We start from the raw sequence: 18455 nt of genomic DNA, 5'->3' as shown, positions 1-18455 counted from the left end.
AAATAAGTATTTTGGTAATTATTTAATTTAGAGGACCAACTCCAATGACTTCGACTTTGATATATTGTCAAGATTACTACTCTAAATAACAATCAAAAAGTTTAATCATCGTTGTTTATTAAAGTCATTAACAAAAATAATTTAAAAAATAATTATGTTAGTTTTACATAATTAATTGCAAATGGTTTCCGACTATATATATATATATGTATATTTAATTGATGCAATTCATAAAGCATATATCGTCAGCATATATATGTCAGAATAAAAATTTTCGAGATGCTATATACAAATAAGGTAGCTCTTTTTTTTTTATTTATAACGAAAATCATCGATTGCGATATCAGACTTTCGATTGAGATGAAACGAATTTCTTTTTTTTCCTCCAAATCAAGAGAAAGAGACGCTGGATAAGCGTTTTCTGAGACCGAGCGTGACTAGAACCCCGGCTCCAGCGACGCGTCGGCTCTGATTCAAACGTAATTGATGCGTCGACCGCACGCGCGCTCGACGCGCCTGGTGGGGAGAAACGGAATCATTGGCGCCGGCCGGCGGAAGAGGGGCTGGAGTGGGGGGTGACGCGCACCTATGCCGACGCGGAACTCGGAAGAGCGGCGCTCGGTGGCATTCGCCTGCGAGCCGTTGCGTCGCGTGGTCGCCTTCATTTCCCAAGCGTTCGACTCGACGCATATTGCGCGCGCATACATATATTACGGGCACATAACACACACGGCGTGTGCCAGCCAGTTTTCCGATCTGGTGCGCCTATCAACCCTCCTGCGAAAGGGACAGTCGACACAGTCGTCCGCATGAACCACGAGAGTACGGTCTTTTCTCTCTCTCGTGCGCCATCGATACGAATCGAAAAGAAGAGGGCGAGTATCTTTCTTTCTCGTTTTCTTTCTCCGTTTGGGAAAAGAGACAATTCGATAATGCGATAACCGTTAGTACGCCGTCATTGTTACCGACGTGACGTTGGCGCGTTTGGGAACGCGGAACGGTAATCCACTCGTGTTTCAGCACGAAGTGAAGTTGGCGCGGAAAGTGCCTGCACGCTCCGTTTCGTCTCGCGCGAAGACGGAAAGAAATAGTGGGGGAGAGGAGAACGGAAAAGAGGGAACAGGAAGCGGAACACTCGCGCGAAGTTCGTGGTAAGCTCGCAGACCTTCGAGGACATCCTCGCCAGAGATTCCTCGCGTTCCTCGCTGTGATAATCTCGTCGGGTTGCTATCTACATCCCTCCCTCTCCTCTGCGTTTTTGACCGTCGCGTGGCTGCCGAGTGACGTGGCTCCGGAGACTCTCCCCCCCGGAACAGTGAAGGTTGGATAATAATAAGTGGTGCTGTGACAGCTGCAGAAACACTTCCGGCGAAGAATGGAGTCAAGGATCCTGCTGCTGTTCGTCTTTCTGGGGACCGCCAGCTGTCAAAGTGAGTACTTTTCCAATCTTCTTGCACATTGTTAGCGATGTAATCGCTCTCGTAAGCTGGCCTGTCCACGTGCCGTCCTGGATTATCACGCGACTACCCGGGGGTCGTGCCCGAAAACTGTAATTCATGCGGTGGCTCGCATCCCTCGGTGAATTGAGGGCGATCGATTAAAGCTCGTGGCCATCCCGCGAACTGCACGATGAATGAGATCAATCGAGCGTACCGTTTAACGTTAATCCAGTGTTAAGTTTAACGAGAGATATTTTCGGTTGTGAGGCAATACATTACGAATCTCGTTATCATTCTTTTACTCTGGATTTTATTTAAAAAAAAAAAAAAAAAAAAAAAAAAAAAAAAAAAAAAAAACGATAAGATTTCTTTCCGAAGAGCTACGTAAATATTAAACACAAATTAACGTATGAAAATACATACGGATTAAAAAATTATAAACATATTAGATATCTAGATTCTAGAAATCTGATGCTAATTTAAGAGATGATTTAAAGTGGCTTTTAACTAATTTCGCGCGGCGACGTTGAATGATAGCGTGCAAAGATCTCATATCAACGGGCATTGCGAAGCGTTCTACAACAAGGCAGAAAATTGTGCGGCTGTGAGGGGTTACACTTTTTTACGATAATTATCGTGATAACGATTTGAGTGGCAAACGCTATTTAACATTTTTCTCTTCCGAAATCCCCCTCTCCCGTATATAATTTAACGCTCTGAGAAATATAGTATTAGTCGTGGCGACTAATAACGACATTGCACAATCCACTGCAAATCCCCTCCTGTCCCCCTCCCCTCCGCGCGATATATCGCCGACATCTCTCCGCGGGCTGTCCATCGATCGATGCTAATTCACGGCAATTATCTCATGGGGGATGCAGGATGCGTACGGAAGCGCCGGCATCGTAATTTGCACGGTAATGACACATTTTCGCTCGTGTCGCGGTTCAGTGAGTCTTTTGTCAGACATTGCGCGAGGGGCGACTCCCCTGCCTCCCCTGCCTCCCCCCCTCCCCTCCCTCCTCCCCTCGTTCCCGATTTATTCCATCGACGTCGGATCTTCTCGTTTCAGTTTTCGAGACGAGAGAGTTCTCGGGCGAGACCGACTCCGCTTGACGAGGAAACTTTTCTCAATGCTGAAGCACGCGATTAATCAAATTTAATCATTTAAATTTTCCCTGTTTCTTCCCTCTTTATTTCTACGCAGTCGTTCGGTTCAACTTCTCTCCGAGAGACTCTCTCTGGCATACCGTCCGTTTCTTTCATCGATCAAACACATTTTATTCATAGGAACGCTCGCGACGATACCGTTGTGCGTTACTCTCCCCCCTCCCCCCCTCCTCCCCTTTGATTCCTCTCGTTTTGTCGTTACGAAATGCGCACTTTGCGACCGGCGCGATCGAACACGCGTTCATGGGCACATCGTGAATTCAATATCATTGACACATGGCTGATTGTCTACGTAATAAGAGCCATTGCGATGGCATGCATCAGCGTTTTATCATTTCAAACTCGGGCGCAGGGACGGCGAGTGCGAGTAAATTTTCTTTTCGTTTCTTTATCCTTGCGAGTTAAATACACTAACACATAACAAGCTTTATATTCTATTCTATTCTATAGACAGCAGAAACTAAACGAGAAATCAGAATTATGAAATGTGCGCAGTCCACACAACTTTCTTTCGGAGACAAAAAAAAATAATTTTGATAAATGATAAATTTGAAAATAATAAAAGCACTTTGCTTTTTCGGTCGATCGATCTGTGACATTGAAAAATCATTTCTTTTTGTTTATCCAATACAAGCCTCGAGTTTTACGATAGTAAAACGTATATTTGCTTTTAAAAGCCCATAATTATACAAACATCGAGCTAACGGTATTGTAATTATCGCGCTTTCGAACGAACGGCTTTACTCAGCGAGTTTTTTTCGTCTCGTGCGCCCCGTTAAAAACAGACTGGGCGTAAAAAGATCGGACATCGGGGTAGATACGAAGTTACGAGTGCAGATTGCAAGTCACGATTGGAATGTCACGGTGTGCACGTGGGTTGCACCTTACGTTGCAATGCGACACAGCCGTACCGATTCAAGCCGATCGGCTGGATCCCCGTCGTGTTTATTTTTCCAAGAACTCTCAAGTTATCCAGACAAGATTATCCAGACGGGAAAGGACAGATTTTAAGCGCATTCGATTTAAAGTATAAATCTAAATTGACAATGGAACGCCGTTAGAAAGAAACAATGTTGCAGAGGATGACTTTAAAGATAGAGCGATAAATCTTGAGGCGTCTGAAGGAAGGAGAATTTCCTTTTTAGAATCATAAATCTTATTACTTTTCATATGAATAATTCGATGTGTTGCACCTATAAATTTTCGAAAAACTGCATGTGGTAGCTATTTTCTTTTTTTCCATAAAGATAGGAATTAAGATAATTAGCGTCAAAAAATTTTGAATAATTTCGACAATCTCCGGTTTTTACCTGACACCAAAAATATTCTGATTCATAGACACGTGCACGTGCATTTTATTTTAGATTTATTTACATAATTCTTTTATTATATATATATATATATATATATATATATATTGTAGAAAATCTATTTGAACACGAAACCAAAAATAGATTTATGGCGAGTTTGCATATTTCTGCTGCATTATACTTTTCGTAACTGCTTTCGGATTTCAAAATTCGATTTAGTGAATTTCACGTGCGAATAATACAGAGATGTAAGAATTGTCAGGAAAATTGATGAGAGAAACATTGTATTTATTTTAAGCATCTTATAAATACTAAAGCCATGACAAATGCATGGATTCTTGAGGCTTAAAGTTCTTAAAGATTTACATATTCCATTTCCCGGAAAAATGAAAAAAAATTGACAAAAGATTAGGGACAGATGAGGGACACAAAGGGCCTCGCACAAAATCACGTATTTTTGGCCCTCTGTGAAATTGGCTGAAATTTTAGTATGTTACAATTCTTGACTTACTGATGATTAAGTTTCCTTAGTTTCGGCTGTAGCAAAAAAACTAGCCATTTTTAAGCTTTGTGCCTAAGGAAACTTCATCAGTAAGTCAAGAACTACTAAACTACTAAAATTTCAGCCAATTTCACAGAGGGCCAAAAACACGTGGTTTTGTCCACGAGGTCCTTTATATATATATATATATATATATTGCTGTATTATTAAGTGACAGTAGTCTATTATTTGTACAATAAAAAGATATTTTCTACAGCAAACCAAGCAGTAAACTGCAAAAATTTTAAGGAAGCATTTAATGTAAATTTCTTAAACCTGTCATCTTTTTCTTCCAATTTACGAATGAAACTGAAAAAGAATTCGAAAAAGGACTATGCCTTTATATCTTCAAAGGTTTAGGTAGAAGATTCGTCTGACTATTGACCGTACATTTATAAAATACACAGGAAACTACAGGAAGCAAAAAGAAAAGAGTTTCTTCTTCGGTTTTAACTATTATATTCCGTGTGTATGTATCTGTCCTGGTAGTACAAATAAATCAAGTGCACTACTTATGCATCACTTATGACTGCACTATAAGAAATAATTTAATTTCATTTCACATGATAGATGATATTTTTATGACAATACATTATGTTGCAAGCAAACAATTTAATTTAGTTTTACGAACTATGTTTCGGAGAGTCCAATTCTTAAAATCATATACATATAACATAGATTTTTATTTACCAAATAAATGAAGATAAAATTTTATAATAAAATTTTTATTTAAACGCAATCATCAATTTTCTTCTTTCATATCTTGCATTCTATGTCGTAAAGCTATCGCACTGCATATAATAGTTCGTAATCTGTTCATAAATAAAAAGCGAGAGAAATAGATCTCTGCATGTTACTAAGAATAAATCACAATTTTATTCAGGTAACTAGCCACTCTGCCAAGAATATAGTTCGCGGTGGAAATATAGCAGTGTCAATTTTTCATCGGATTAAGTTAATGAGCTGTAATCGCGCGATGGTGATTCTCACGCCCGGAAGATAATCTTGATTCATAGAAGACCCTGGACTACCTTCGTGACCAATGACAACCTCCAAGAAAGCTAACTGATACTCGAGGAAAAATATAGAAAAAAAAAGAAACGAATATCTTTGACGTAAATTGTAATCAATTAATTAACATTTTTATATTTATTTTTTTATAAAATTCTATGAATTTTAAAGAAAAAACGAATTTAAATTAATTAATATTCAAATTTTTTAAATATTAGTTATAATACATATATCAATACATATGAACATAAACTCTCATTAATATTAAAAAAAATATTTATATTAATATTATCGTTAAAAAATTGAGGAAACATAGAAAACTATGAATATAAGTTTGTCTGCATAGACAATAATTCTATCACTCGCACGATTAGTCATAACTGAGGCTCGTCGTCATAGAATTCTCTTCAGGTGTGATTTTGTACGCGACTTTTATATCAGTACTTTGGCGACCAATGTTTTTCTAATTCAAGCTGTCTGATCTCATGCCGCAAGATGCTAAATTTACGTCTCAATCGTCGATCACTATTGACGCTTGAGCAGTACTTCAAGTGTTCAATGTCAACGATTTGTTTGAAACTGCTTTAAATTCCCAAGTATTTGCGTCATATACACATGCTGCTTTCAACTATCAAATGTATGGGATGATGTTTTAAAATAGATACGTTCTACGTATCTATTAAATATATACGGATAAGTAATTAAATAGAATAAAATATCAAAATGAACTGCGAATGGAACGTCATTTGCGAGAGAAATATTCTTTAAAACGATATTATACATAATCGAAAAATTCATATCTTTTTAACAATTTATAATTTATACATAATTTCTTTAACAACAATTTATTTAACAACTTCATTTTTTTTACACATATATAAATCAACATATAACAATGATCTGTGACATTTTTGTCTGTGACATTTTTTTCTCGACAATCTCGACTATCCGCGCGATATATGCGGATGCGATTATCATCGACACGAATTGGTTGGACTTTTTTTCGATACGTCGAAACGAGGCTCTTGCTCGTCGCCGCCATCCAATTTACACCTTCGCGCGTCCAAACTCGGCAAGAAAGGGGTTCTCGAGAGGCCATTAGGACGGGCCCGAAAATGTTCTTTGCGCGCTGGGACTCGTCTGCGACGCGGGTTATTTCGGTTCCCTCTGATCCAAGACGTATCAAGGGCGGCTCCAGCATGTTCGGGAAATAATAACGATTCGTTCTCCGGACGATTGTCGACGATGACTCGTCGACGAAGACTCGTCGACGAATCGGTGAAGGAGAAGAATAAGATCGTATATATTTTAAGAATATCCTGAGAGACACGAACGTTTATTTTAAATATTGACAAAAGCATTTCAAGGAAATCTTTAATAATCAATAATATATTGTTAAGTGTTCTAATTCCCATTTCGATAAGCATAACTGATAATTGAAAAAGAAATTAAAAAAAAAAAAACGATATTTTTCAAGATGCTTTTATGAGACAACATGTAAATATGGTAATTATATATTATTCATAACTGATAAGACTAGATCAAAAAATAGAGCAAAAAAGTCTTGGAATAAAACATCTAAGCGGTCAGAAAAAAAAAAAAAAAAACAAAACTAATCGAAGCTTATTCATAGATGCTAAGATAATCTCGTTCACTGGAAATGATGTTGAAAAACTTCAACGCGGATGAAAAATGATGACTACATTCCATTGTACTCATTATACAAAAATATTAGATAGGAATAAAAACACGGCCGTCCAGAAAGTGATAATTATTCGAACTCGACGAAACCTTCTTCTTGTCGAGGGAAAGAGCGGAACGGATATCGTTGAGGGATCTCGTAATCTTAACCAAATACCTGGCGGACGGTGTAATTACTGGCCGTTTGGCCAGGAAATTTTGGCCACCCGACTGTCTTCAAACTCGTTCTGGAAACGCGCTTAATCTTTTTGTAAATTGGATCAAGTAGTAAGCCCTGTCAAGGGAGGAGTACAATTTAATTGACTATATGTGTCAAGAGGCGATAGCATCTTCAAACGCAGTAGACTTATTTAATGAAGTACGCGATCGACAGTGGAGTAGACTTTAAAATTTCAGCGGTGTCACGAACTGTCTTTCTTCGCAAGATAAAAGACAGCATTGATCGATCGATTTATACACGAATTAATTTATTATACTTATATATATTAATATCTTGCTTATATATATATATATATATATATATATATATATATCAATATCTTTAGCTTTGATCTCTTTATCTCCCTTAAAATAAGAGTACTTTAAATACGAACAAGAGGAAAGAAAGGCTCGTGTGGAAGAACATTTGCGAGTTTCGCAGCGTATTATCTCCGTGAGATCGGATCGGACGAGTTTTGCTGCCACGAGGCGACGCGACGGACCGGACAAACGCGGGGCGGGCTTGAAAGCGCCGGCAGCACGACGGAGTCGCGCGTTTAATTCGCCCCGCCGCCTCAGTGGCACCTGTCGCCCTTCTCCCGGGCCGGAGAGGAGTCTTACACAGCCACAATGTTGCTGCCATTAATCACGATCGTCGGATGCATCGCGCGCCGCTCTCGTCGTCGCCCGGCGCGGTGGTTTTCCCCTCGTTCTTGCCGCGCGCGCAACGTCATCCATCATCGCGCCGGCGACAGCCGCGTGGTATCAAAAGTCGCCCCGACCGCGTATTTCGAATGCATGCACACGAGGAGAAGTCCGTCGGTCGGTCGGTCGGTCGGTCGGTCGGTCGGTCGGTCGGTCCGTCCGCTCTAAAGTTTCGAGATCTGTGAGTCTTCTCCTGAAGACGAGGCATATATGCACAAGTCGCCGGCCGAGGGAGATTTTTAAGCTTATCAGGCGAACGCAATGAGATTCTTTCTCGCATAGTTTTTGTAAATTTTTTTTCCAAATTATCTTTTTCGTCGTGAATACTGCTCAGTTCAATATGGAGAGATACTAGATAGTTATGTAAACATTCTTGAAGAAGTTGGAGTATGATTCGCGATATCTCTGGAGTCTGAAAGCTTTCTCAATGAGGCATGTGGGCGCCATGCGCATTAGGACGCATGCCAACAGAGCGGCCATTAAGAAAATAGATCAAGTTCTCGGCCAACTTTCAACTCTGAATTGAGTTTCCCCCCTGCGCGCGTTAAACCGTTTCGCGACTAGCAGCGCGGCGGAAACTCTTTGATCAGATGATGAGTCTGTACTTCTTGTTTTTCGCGAAGGTATATAGTTCACCGTTTCGGATTAGGCAGGAGACATTCTCTTTTTAGAAAGGCCGTCATTTTATTTTCAACATTTTTCTACAAATGTCATCAGTCCTTTATTCTAGCTTGAACAATTTTTCTGTTATTACACATAAAATTTGTTGCACTGTTAAAATCGCAATATTGAAACATTAGATATTTTTATCTACATTATTTTTTTTTTTTTTTTTACCATCTTGGGATATGTTTTAATTCAAAATTTCTTTTTATATATAACGTTTTTATCGTCACGAAATTATTTTCTTTCTTATAGTTTTTAAATTTCTACGTTTTTTTGCTTTGATAATAAAATTTTCTTAAATTTAAAAATTAAAATGTATATAGATTAAAATGCACGAATAGAGCTTATTGTTCGCCCTTGTAATGAGATCCACGTGCCATCATGCCATCATGCAGCTAGTATTCATCTCACCTGTAGTTTAAACGATGAAAAAGCAAGACTCGCGATCCGATCGATTACGACGGATTATGGAACATTAACGGAATAGATCAGGATACATGGGATGGCTGGTATTTTCTTCCAGGAAATTAGAATCATTTCCAAAGCAATTTCCTGCCCCTCTAGTATATATATGATGCCCTCACTCCACCCTTTCATTCTTGCACGACGAAAGGGCCATCGTGATACTAATCTAGCCGCTCTCTTAAGGGCGCACAAAAAGGGAAAGGGCAGATGCGACATGCAACTTTTTCTTTGATCAATCGATATATATAGATGCAGCTCGTTGAATGTGAAAGCGATACGCTAATTTCTGTTTCGCTAAATCATTCTTTCATCCTATTCTAATTAATCTCGAATCTCTTTCAATCTATCTTTTTTTAAATATTAAAATAAATATTCAACAAATATCGTATCGCATAATGTAATTTTGAAATTGTGATACTTCTAAATTGAAATTCGGCTCGAGTAAATTTAATAATTATATCTATTTAAATTTAATAATAATTTCTTTATCCAACTTCAATTTAACTTAATTGCATTTTATTCGTATACTACGTATATCTTCTTTATCTATTTACTTCTACATTATATTATGCTTTATTTCATGCTATTTTTTTTATCGTATCTCATAAGCATTTAACACACAATAGACGGAGTACAAGTTACCGTCTGGCTCATGTTTTAAAATGGCACGGCATCGTGGGCGGCCGAATTCTGATCCATGTATTATGGTACATCCCTTCCTTAGAAGGGAGCTGGATCGTATCAGGACTCTTCCTCGGAGAGTCAGCCCTTGAAAATTCTAAGGAATATCTCGCACGGGAGGTCCTCTTCTCTTGGTTGAATCTCTAAAGAGTATCCTGTTCCGAAACAGCTCGATATTTCTAAAGCGTCAGAGGCATCTAAAAAAACAAGCGGAGACAACTCCGTTTCCTACAAATCAACAAACGGAAAATATTCAATATTTTCGCAGCATAAATATTGTTTAACAAAAAACAGAGAGAAAACAAATTTAAATAACAGGATATTAAAATTCTAAGTTATTGATACTATATATTTCCTACTTTTTTTTTTTTTTGTTTTCATTAAGTTCTCATTAAGTTTTCATAATTGCTCTTTGTTTTGAAATAATTTTTTTTTGATCGTATAAAGCACACAGGAATGTTCTCGATTCCACTTTATTAGAATCAGAGTTTAGAATTAGGACGTGATTAGGATTTAGAAACATCACGAGTGTTTAGAAATCGCCGTGCGGTTTGCTATTAACATCCGACATAGAGTATGTTTCCGTACGAGAATAGTTTTCGAGACTAGCTTCTATGTCCCGCAAAAGCATTTACGACGGGAACCATAACTGATGATGAATCATGTTCGAGTTCGTGCTAAAGAGAGAAACGTTGCTTGCGTTCATTCGCAAATTATTGTTACGATTTGTCATTTTCAATACAAACATAGCTTATAATCTTAAATAGAATTTGGTATTTTGTAACCGTCACATATACATTATGGTAGTGTCAAAAAGATAAAAATAGAATTTATCCTTATTAAATATTCACGTCAAAATAACAATCTAATTTGGCCTTATTTAAAAAGTCAAAACAAAAAAGGATGTTAATTTTGATAAAAAAATATAACAATATTTTTTATATGTTATTAACGTTTATTTATAAATAGTATCAAATGTAAATATTCAATATTTTTTTTATTACTACTTGTAAGCAGTAAAATATTTCGTTTGAATAACAAGAAATTAAGCACCGTGTTAAACGCGAGATGAACAAAAAGATGTTTAGATATCTTGACTGCAATTATAGAATTATTATTATTATTACATTTGTACAATAATTACATGATGACTCAAACAGCAATGGGGAATTTTCCATTGCGGTTAATTAATGATCTTCGAGAAATTCCCAGAGATAAATACATTATTATTATCATCAGTAAGACTAAACATAAAAAAAAAATTATGAAATAATTTTTGTGAGATTAATTAATATACGTTTTAAACGAATGAAATATAAGAAATTGTTTCATAAGATAGGTAAGATGAACACGGATAGATTTTTATTTTTCGAAAAAAGTCTTTTCTTACGGGCAATCGCTGGTAATATTGCAGACAAGTCGGAAATCGTGGGTGGAAAAAGTGATCGGCGCGCAATTTTCTAGCGAAGATCGGTGTGTGTTATTGCATTGCGAGTGGGCCGCGAAGGATTGATATGCAAATGCATCTTTTACGCTCCGTGGGCTTCGTTGGTTACGTGGCAAGGCCGATTAACTGGGGAAAGGAAAATTCTTTGGGTGTAAAATTTAATTTATTTATTTTTAATCCATGAGACGACGAATTTTATCATTTGTCATTTAACATTAATTTGAATTGAGCTAAATCTTAAAATTATAAAGATGAAATTGCATAAAAATTGGGAAAAACAAAATTAATTTGTAATATTCACATATCGTGCTAAAGTGTTAAAAAAATATAAAATATCATAAATGTAGTTTCCTTCTTGATTTCGAAGTTTATATTTTAGATATTAATATTCTAATTCAATTGGAATTTATATAGAAGTTGTTCGACCTGTATATACGTGTAAGGCTGATTATACGTGACTTTGATGATTTTCATTGATTCTGTCATAATTATATTTCATTCACACTCAGACAAGTTTTCTCAATTTACTTCCTAGATCTCTCTCTCTCTCTCTCTCCCCCCCCCCTCTCTTCCTCTTTCTCTCTTTCATGGCCGGAACAGGATTTAATTTCAAGTGCAACGTTGTGATAAAAGCAATCTCTCCTTATATAAATTTCTCAATGTAAATGAGAGTTGCGTGCAACGAATGTCGGTGTTTTGTCACTAGTTCATCATAGTCGTTACCTGCCACGATTTATAAACGACGTTGCTCTCATTAATTTCTGTCAACCTGTTTGCAACACCGACTGACAGGTTTGCAGAATCACGTATCGTTTCTACTTCCCCCGTCTGTTCTCATATTTCCCGTATGAATCACGCATGGACGTAAGGCAGGATTAATTTTCGTTGCGTGCGAAGGCGCGTGTCTTCCTTGACGACAGTGCTGGATTCTTATGAACTTATTCCAATCGGGGCGGATTCTTTAATCGTGGAAAAAAAAAAAAGGTGACGATTATCGAACAAACTCGACATAATTTATTATAAACTAATTTAAATTAAATTTATAAGTTTCACAGTTAAAATCTCACTAACTTGGAGTAGAGAATGAAAAGGATATTAAATTAAATCACATTAGATTAGTACTTATCTCAGGTTATTAAATTGATTATCAAATTCTAGTTGTATATAATTGCTATAATTGAAATCAAATCTCTCATTTGAATTTATTTTAATTGTTACATCCTCATCGCGGGTTGGGTCCTCGCTCTCGCGGGGAGGGGAGGGGGAGGGGGGGAGGGGATTCAAGGCAATTCAAGCTCGATCGTGAAACAAAAATCCGCAGCGTCCCGTCCCGTCCTGTCGCTCCCCTTTGTCTCAGGGAATTCAATGGCTTCGCCATTTCGCATCCCGAGCAGCTGATAGCGAAGCCAACAACGTCGCTTTCCCACAGTTGCTACGACGGTTCCCATTCCCGCCTTCGTCTCTCCGTTCGTCTCTCCGTTCCGTGGGACGAGCAAATGTTCGATCGCTCGGAAAATAACGGATATATATACCTCGCAATGTCGCTCGCGAACGTCATTCCCGCGAGCGAAACTTTCAGCGAGCAGAACGCGAGCGGAAAACCACGCAGGGATACGCGCGCCCGTATTCGTGAGTCGCGTAAAAATCAATCTCTGGTACCCCATTTCCCATATTGAGGGAGAAAAACTGTCCGAAACGAAACCCCCCGTCCTGAATACTAAAGCCTAGAATTTTCGTTTAGACATTTATCACCCTCATATTAATTTCTCGCAGCGTCATTTCATCATTGTCTTTGTAACACGCGATACGCGGCTACTCCCTGAATTTTATCTATTTTTAAACACGCTTAACTCACTAGTCCTAATTGAAATAATCCTATTCAAGTCCTACTACGTGATTGACATAGATTTTCTTCTCTAATTTGTAAATAATAAATTTGCATCGCGTCGCGACGCGTTCACGTGAACGCAGTTCGGGAGGAAGGACAAAGGAGGACTGCAAAGAGGGTGTGTGAAGAGGGAAGTTTGGATGATTCTCGTTTATCTCATCTCATAGCGTCCGTTGCTCATCTTTCAAGGGTCTTAATACGCGAATGAGCGTCCTTAAGAATGAAACAGGATTGAATAATTCAACAAACACTGAACTCGAAGGAGGAGGCGGCGGAGGGAGAGGGGGAGGGAGGGGAGGGAGGGGCTGGAGAAGAGGGACTGGAAAAGACTGGAGAAGGATCTCTACGTCGGGGAAGGTGTGCGTGAGTCTCAGACGCATTCATCTTCGAGGGCTTATGCTGGTGCAACGCGCGCGCAGCCTCCGGCTGTGTCGGCTGTGGCCCCCCCCCCCCCCCCCCGAAAGAGCATCAGACTTTAATGCCTCGGACTCGCGCTACGGGGAGCCTAAATCACCTCCCCCGAGAACTCTCGCGCAGCAATCGATAGAAACCTGCTTGCTCGAAAAGGGACGGGGGATGACGTGACACACGTTTCGAGGGTTGTATATAGACGCCGTGGGTATAGTATCGCTTCGCTGGACGATGGTAGTTTCATATTTCTTTGCGTCCACGCCCGAAATTTCCGCTATTTATTTTCCGTACAACTGCACGACCTCGTTTCTCATTTGGTTTGCACCTTTGAGCTCGGTCCAAACTGAAGCACGCGGAAAAATATAGGGAAAAAAAAAATATATATATATATAGACGTCCGATTCTTTTTGCAGTTTCTCTAGTTCAGCACTTTTGGTCTGTAAATTTAGATCACAGAATTCCGCTGAGAAGAAAAAGATCTGTTCTGCATTCGGAAGATGGGACGTGTCTTCATTTTCGATTTCTTCTTGGCTTATTTCTAGGGGGTAAGGTATTTGCAAATTTAAACGCAAGCGTACACTTTGGGAAATACAATAACTTTGCGTTTTAAATTCAAAATTCTTTTCTTTATCAAAATACAAAATATCATATTCGGATATATGTTTGAATTTCTGAATTCGGTGTACCATTATGCATTAGATTATCCCTTCTACGCACTATTGCGGCGCATTCCAAGACCGGAAGCTCTCGTAATCGTACCGGTACCGTGCGCAGTTTTCGAAATTGGGTTGCGCATAGTTGATCCTTCTAAGGGGCTTGCACAATATAATGGGTTTCGTGGAAATGCGTGTGTGTGGAACCTGCATTTCGCAAGTGGGCCACGCACGCGTCTCTATGCTCGAGCGCTCATGGCCACGTGGAGAGTCACTCCCATTATGGTGGCCACCGCCACCGATCCGGGTCGTATCGCACGCGTAATTGCTCCTCCTCGTGTATGTGTGTGTGTATGCATGTGTGTACGGTTACTCCTCGTTGATGCGTGAAGGCCCCGTCTTCACGCGACCGCGATCTCTCAGCGGGATCAATCAGCCGCGATTTATTTCCTACGCGGTGTCGGTGACGCGTGTCGGTGCCCATTTCTATTTGTCGTCCGGAGCTACCGGTTGAAATAAGCGGCGTGTCGTGTGTGTCCTGATGAAGATGTGACATACCTCCAGTCGCAAGAGCCCAGCGTACAGGCACGTCTCTTACGTCTCTCTTCGTGCGCGCTGTCGACGCGCTGCGAAAGAAGGCGCAGAATCAAGTTGCCGTGTTCGACTCGGTGCTCCAAATTGCCGCGATCCCCCCCCCCCCCCCCGCCCGCCCTCCCCACATATTTTTTGCCCGCATCTCACTCCTGCGCGTGGCACGCGCGTGCATTATTATGCCTCATCTGCATAGCGAAGCAGAAGGATTGAATGGCGCGCGCATGGCAGATGCCATGGATTCGATTCTTCTTACGGGCTTTTGATCTGCTCGCCATATCACGCGCACGTGTTTATTGTCGCCGACTAAGAATATTAATACGGTGGAGGCTGTCGGTTGTCGATTGTCCAATATTATGTCCGAACATCTCGTAAATTACGACGTGAGAACCATTATTACGCACACGGTCGAACAAATTTTTTTTATAATAAATTTATGATCGGGGTCAGTAATATATATTCGACTTTTCAAGTTTATTATTTTCGAAAAACGAAAGAGAAGTAAGAAGCGTAAAAACTAGGCAGGGCTTAAGATGCGAAATATTTATTATATTATATTAAGTAAATTAAAAATTGAAACATCGTAAACATAATTTTTAATTTACTTAATATAATATAAATATCTCGCTACTTTATCTCTTGCGTAGCTTCTCCTTATTTCTTTTTTGTTTTTTAAAAATAATAAAAATTGAATAATCATACACATAATTGTTAATTTACTTTACCTATACGCGTCTATACATTGTGTAGCTTTCGTGCTTCTTATCTCTCTTTTGTTTTTTTTTTTTTTTTAGAAATTTTAAACTTATTGTTGACTGTACCGTTTGTGTTATTATCTTTATTAATTTTCTTATCAAACCTCCATGTTATGATATTATTTCGCTTACACGAAGATTTGACAATTTAGAATGTGGACGTTAAAGGTATCCTCATACATCAGAATTATTATCGAATGACCGTAATAAAATTATACGCACGCTCCTATTCTTCGAAATAAGCCATCGTTCTAACCGGTTAAAAGACGTGCATTTTATTTTACTGTTAACTTCCTCAAACGCTAATGCGTCCTAAGTACAGTTCGCGCAGTCACGCGCGAGTTCGTTGCGCTTCCGCTCCCGACCATCTCCTCCATAACAACCGAGAAACTTAGAACGGAGAAGTCGTTACGAGAGAACAACAATCTCGTCCCGAGAGCGAGCAGCGGCATTTTTCCTGCGGCGCGTGGAAGGAAGAGAGCCCCTCTCTCTCTCTCTCTCTCTCTCTCTCTCTCTCGAAATTCCTGTTCGGCATGGCGCGAGACTCGCCAAGGCAAAGTTCCTCCGCGGCGAAAGTCAACGTGTGTGTGTGTCGCGCCGAGGAGGAACCGGCCGCATAATAGAGTCCGCAGTCAGACTCCCGGGCAGTCCGGTTCCTCCGGTGAGAAGGAAGAAAGGTAAGGAAGCTTGCCGTGCACAGCATTCCCTTAGGAAGGAGGGAAAGGGAAAGGAAGGAAGGGAGGAAGGGCGCGGCCCTGTTTCTCTCCTCGCGCGACACGACGCGACGCGTGCGCGGGAAATCAAGAGGCATTCGCGAAACGAACATCTGTCGCGCACTTCCGATTTCTCTTATCCCTCTCCGCTCTCCGCGAGAGGGAACGAGAGAAAACCCCCTCCCCTCTCCCCCTCCCCCTCCCCCTCCCCTCGCTTTTTGATATATAACCCGCGCGACGATCTAACGTACAATCGCCTCCGACGAAATTACGACGCGTGTGCACGCTACGTGCGCTTCAACATTTCAACGGTCGTTCTCTTCGTTGTTTCAAGGAAATTTTGCTCGGGCGATCGGAAGCTGACTCGATTGAAATGCTTGATTAATTACGTTTCTTTTCATTCGTAGGTTTTCTCGAGCGTATCATTCTCTTCCTACATACATAATAATATACAGAGTGTTCCGTAAATCATCTCGGAAAATGAACGGGAACTTGAGAAAGAAAGTTACGGTATGAAGTTATGGTAGATCCGAAAATGCGTTATTTTCGTGTTATTACCATTTTTACATTGAAATTTGACATTGCTGAAAAAATGATTCTTATGAGTTAATTTTATAACATAATTAAAGTGTTAAATAAAAGCTGCCCGCAATTTTTGTAAAAAGACCATCCATCTCTTCTTTCAATTTTGATGAAAAAAAAAAAAAAAATTCGAAAGCGAAGCGATTTGAAATTTCAACTTCAAATTGGCGACAACTCGAAAACATATTTCCGAACTTTTATTCATATCAACTTTTTTTTTTCTCGTTTTTCTCTGATCACCCCTCCCCTTAGCAATTGACCTGCATTTTTGAAAACAGCCTATATGAGAGAACATCGATAACTGCGATGTAATAATGAGCAAATAATTTTAATGTAGAAACAGAAAATCGCATAATTTCTTTCTGCATTCGCCGGCTGATAGATATTCACGGCTGACGTAAACACGTAGTGCGAGTTGGGGCTTGGAAGTTCGGCACGAGCTATCGCGAGACTGGTTTTTCATGGTCCGCGATTCGGGACAATACGTAAGTATATTCGCATGGGAGTAGCGTAGTAATGTCCATGATATATGTCGTTAAGCTCGTGCCATCCTCACATAATGTCCTTCCATGAATACCGTCGTTTCATTCACTTGTCTGGTTTCATGTGGCATCAACATATACCGTCATTCCAACGTTAATACACGATTGTGACTTTTGTGCTACCTGAAATATGTATAACAATCGGAAATAACACTTTCTTACACGTACCTTATGTGCGTATCCCACTTGTTGTACAATACTTTAATAGCTTTAATATTCTATAAGTTACTTAAATTCTATTAGGGGAATTGATCGAGATCACAGTTTTCGCGTGTCGAGTGATTAAATTTGCACACCCTCGATCGCATTTATAGCAACAATAATTGAATATAGTTATATTTAGTTTAATAGAATATAAAATTAATAAGTTTATTTAATATATAAAGGAATATGAAGTGTGGATTTATGGAATCATGAATTTATAAATAATAATACATTATTCATAATAATAATAATCGTAACAACAATTGTTAATATAATTTTATTATTTATATCATTTATTATTATATTTTTATTTTAATTTATATTTCATCTATAACGTATGTAATGATTAACATGTTTTATATCTTTAAAAAGATCCATTGGCGTCTTTCTGTGAAAAGGATACATATACGCGTGATACCGTGAACGGAAGTATAAAAAGTACTGTGTGTGTGTGTGTGTGTGTGTGTGTGTGTGTGTGTGTGTGTGTGTGTGTGTGTGTGTGTGTGTGTGTGTGTGTGTGTGTGTGTGTGTGTGTGTGTGTGTGTGTGTGTGTGTGTGTGTGTGTGATATGACAATAAGAAAAGGAAGTAAATTCTTTATTACCGTTTTGCTCACGCATTTCTTGGTGCTCACACATTCTTGCATACGCTGATTTTGTTCGAAGCACGCGATAGGCTTTACGCGAGTAAAGTGACTCCACTGGTGGAAACCTTAATAACCACAAAACCCCCAACAAACCGAAACCATGACCCGTAACCGGATAGATATTATAATAAATGATA

At 39.3% G+C, this 18455-nt stretch overlaps 1 protein-coding gene across 1 annotated transcript in view; it reads left to right on the top strand.

The window, feature by feature from the left end:
* The first annotated feature begins 280 nt into the window (after nt 1–280).
* LOC105434107 (uncharacterized) overlaps nt 281–18455 on the top strand; it is a 64941-nt gene continuing 46766 nt past the window's right edge. The window contains 1 exon segment of the mRNA XM_089075673.1: nt 281–1430. Within this exon segment, the coding sequence (XP_088931799.1) occupies nt 1376–1430 (55 nt within the window). The 5' untranslated portion in view covers nt 281–1375.

Source organism: Pogonomyrmex barbatus, unplaced genomic scaffold (genome assembly GCF_055798465.1).
Source record: "Pogonomyrmex barbatus isolate J1 unplaced genomic scaffold, ASM5579846v1 scaffold19, whole genome shotgun sequence".
Lineage (NCBI taxonomy): Eukaryota > Metazoa > Arthropoda > Insecta > Hymenoptera > Formicidae > Pogonomyrmex > Pogonomyrmex barbatus.
The sequence above is the reverse complement of the archived record's forward strand: the minus strand, read 5'-3'. Positions and strand labels throughout refer to the sequence as shown.